This window comes from Rhinopithecus bieti, unplaced genomic scaffold, assembly GCF_001698545.2.
Source record: "Rhinopithecus bieti isolate Rb0 unplaced genomic scaffold, ASM169854v2 scaffold_31977, whole genome shotgun sequence".
Taxonomy (NCBI): Eukaryota; Metazoa; Chordata; class Mammalia; order Primates; family Cercopithecidae; genus Rhinopithecus; species Rhinopithecus bieti.
The window spans coordinates 4,971-8,293 of NW_016813535.1; the positions used below are offsets into that span (position 1 = coordinate 4,971).

Genomic DNA, 3,323 nt, shown 5'->3' on the forward strand with positions numbered 1-3,323 from the left:
AAAAATATATATATATATATAATATTTGCTCCCTAGGGTACTATAAAGATATTTATATATTCTATCACTTACAGTTAATGATCATGTAAATAAATAATTAAAGCTTTTGTGTATTGGGAAAATGATGGAAATCACCACTCGACATTTTCCAATATAAATAATAGCTACAAATTAATATCTAGAAAATCTTTAGAGCTGTCATTATTTAACATCCATTCATGACATTCATAACTGTTTACAATAGCAGTAGGCAGGCTTACGCATAGAGATGGTTTACATGGGGATTGACACCAAGAGAGTTCATCCAGTTACGGAAGGTTCTTTCTTCACGAGTTTCTCCTGTTAAGAATATTCACAAAATTTGCTGATTCATTAAACACTTTATGTATGTGCATACAGTGCCAATCCACATATTAGATTATTTTCTCTCTCTATTCAGATCTAGAAGTTTTCAATAACACGAGTTTCCAAGCATTCTCCTAAGTACATACATTCTCTCTAGATACAGGCTTATTTTTCAAATTTGAACTTATTTTAAAATTAAAGAATACAACCTTATTCTAAGCAGTTAAGCAATTTAGAGGTTTATGAACTTTTTATAGTCTCCTCAAATCTTTCTCCAATATTTCCTCAAATCTGCATCCCTCAAAGTAACTGATGTTATCAGTTTAGTTACTGGTTTTATAGAAATATCGGTGAACACTCAATGAATTACTATTTGCTTTATTTATTTATTTATTTATTTATTTATTTATTTATGAGATGGAGGTTTGCTCTTATTGCCCAAGCTGGAGTGCAATGGCGCGATCTCAGCTCACTACAACCTCTGCCTCCCAGGTTCAAGTGATTCCCCTGCTTCAGCCCCCCAAGTATCTGAGATTACAGGCGCGCACCACAACGCCCGGCTAATTTTTTGTATTTTTAGTGGAAACGGGGTTTCACCATGTTAGCCAGGCTGGTCTCGAACTCCTGACCTTAGGTGATCTGGCTGCCTCGGCCTCCCCAAGTGCTGGGATTACAGGCGTGAGCCACCATGCCCGGCCGCATTTCTTAATTTTTATAGACTATACTTCATGCATATATAATCTGGAAAAGGTAAACTCTGCCTTTCCAAAACTTAAAAAATTAGTATATATTATCATTTGTTTTTTGAGGAGGTAAGGGTGAAAGGAGTTGGGGTTAGTTCCAGTTACACTGACTGTGGATGAACGAAACATAAATATATACTAAATTTACAGGTCAAACTGAATGCATATGTGCACTTTTTTCCTGATGAGAGGATTAAAAAGTGGTCTAACCCTAAAGATTAAAACTAAATACTGATTTACTAAGTGGCTTTACATTAAGTGATTTGACTACTTTTTTTTTTCTTCTTTTTTTTTGAGACAGAGTCTTACTTTGTTGCCCAGGCTGGAGTGCAATAGCATGATCTCGGCTCACTGTAACCTCCGTCTCCCAGGTTCAAGTGATTCTCCTGCCTCAGCCTCCCGAGTAGCTGGGATTACAGGCATGTGCCACCATGCCCAACTAATTTTTTAATTTTTAGTAGAGACAGGGTTTCACCATGTTGGCCAGGCTGGTCTCAAACTACTGACCTCAGGTGATCTGCCCGCCTCGGCCTCCCAAAGTGCTGGGATTACACGTGTGAGCCACCGCACACGGCCTTGACTACTTTACTTAAAACGTTCACTTGTATCGTCCTTTTCTGCCAGTTTTTACTCAGCACTGGCATCTGCTTCTTGCAGATATAAAAAAACTTATTAAGTCTAGATTGTAAAATCATATGGCCTATGTATTTCTACTCTATAGTCCCACATATTCGAATTTGAGAAGTTTTTAGTTACCTTCTAATAGAGTCCAGTCAATATCCTGGTTCTCTGGCTTAGTTAGTGCTGGGTATTTATTAAACAGGTTAGCCACGAAAGCTAAGTTGAGTTTGGGGTTTCCACTGACAACATCTGCAGGGGTAACAAACTGTCTGCAACCTAATTTATCTGCTTGTTGAAGCATACTCTCAGCTCTCTTCAAATCATCTGTTTCCTGTTGAAACAAAATAGGAAGACTTTGTCAAAGGCCATACTAAAAATGTAGAAAATGTCCCCACAATCATAGTCTGGGTATACAGTTCTACTTTCTTTTAGTCAACATATGGTACTTATTATAAAATTGTTTTGAATGCAAAAAAAAAAAAAAAAAGTTAGCCCTGTTAGAGATGCAGTACTTTTAATATACACTAGATGGCGCCAGATCACATAGCAAACTACAGAGTACATTAAATTGCATTAAATTGCATTAAAAAAGAAGTTATGCAAAACCTTGGGGGAAACTTCCAGATTTTGTTTGAAAATCTGTAGAGAAAAAATATACATGCACCATCTTCACTTTCTCCAGTTCCACTTTTCCTTTTTTCCTTCTCAATAGGAAAACAGCTTCAATTCTCCTTTTAAGCCATCTCAAATTAAATATTCAGATAGTTTCAGTAGAATTATGTTAAAATTCTTTTTCAAATGTACTTATCTACAATGAATCTCTACTAATTATTAAATGTGAAAGGGTATTAACTGTAGTCCTACTTAAGTCCCATTTAGAAAATAGTGTTCATTTTCTGTAAATTGTGGGTTCATTCTCATCAACTTGGCTTATTTTATTTTGCTGATTTACTACTTTCTGCTTTGGAGTTTCTCCTTTTCTCTATTGGCTCTCAGCTGAACTTCACTGAGGCTTCTGGGTACTGTGCATTAGGTCAATGAGCTTCATGGCAGAGTCGACTCCTTGGAACCCAGGAACCTCTGGGGCTGTGTTATGCAGCAGAAGGAACTGGAAAGGAGGGCACTGTTGGAGAGCCAGGTAGAGAGAGAGGAAGTTGTGCTGAGCTGTGGAAGTCGGCTCCTCTGGCTGAGGGAGAAGATAGATACCTTCATTCAGTTCATGTTCAAATCCCAAGGGAAATGCTTGTGAACTGTTGCTTGAATTGAAGAGAAGCAGAGAATCTATTTTTACTGATTTCTTTTGAGCATAGGGAGAATGGTGGAAGGCAAGACCAAGGATTAATCTCAGGGAACTGAAGGATTAAAAAAGTTAGGACAAAGGGAAGGGATTTTTTCCATTACAAAGATCAAGAGAAAAAAGTTAAACTGAAACTGAAAAAAGGTAAAACTGTTCAGAGTTAACATTAGGCCTTGGTTGGACGTGGTGGCTCACGCCTGTAATCCCAGTACTTAGGGAGGCCGAGGCAGGAGGATTAATTGAGCCCAAGAGTTTGAAACTAGCCTGGCCAACATGGCGAAACCTCGATTCTTGAAAAAAAAAAAAAAAAAAAAAAA

General features: G+C 37.5%; 1 protein-coding gene across 1 annotated transcript in view; it reads right to left on the reverse strand.

Moving 5' to 3' along the window:
• LOC108512988 (plastin-3-like) overlaps nt 1-3,323 on the reverse strand; it is a gene marked incomplete at its 5' end in the record, with an annotated part of 19,411 nt that overhangs the window by 3,972 nt on the left and 12,116 nt on the right. Inside the window, 4 exons of the mRNA XM_017848574.1 lie at nt 136-164; nt 260-339; nt 1,845-2,069; nt 2,733-2,895. Coding sequence (XP_017704063.1) covers nt 136-164; nt 260-339; nt 1,845-2,069; nt 2,733-2,895 — 497 coding nt within the window. The remainder of the gene's footprint in view (nt 1-135; nt 165-259; nt 340-1,844; nt 2,070-2,732; nt 2,896-3,323) is intronic.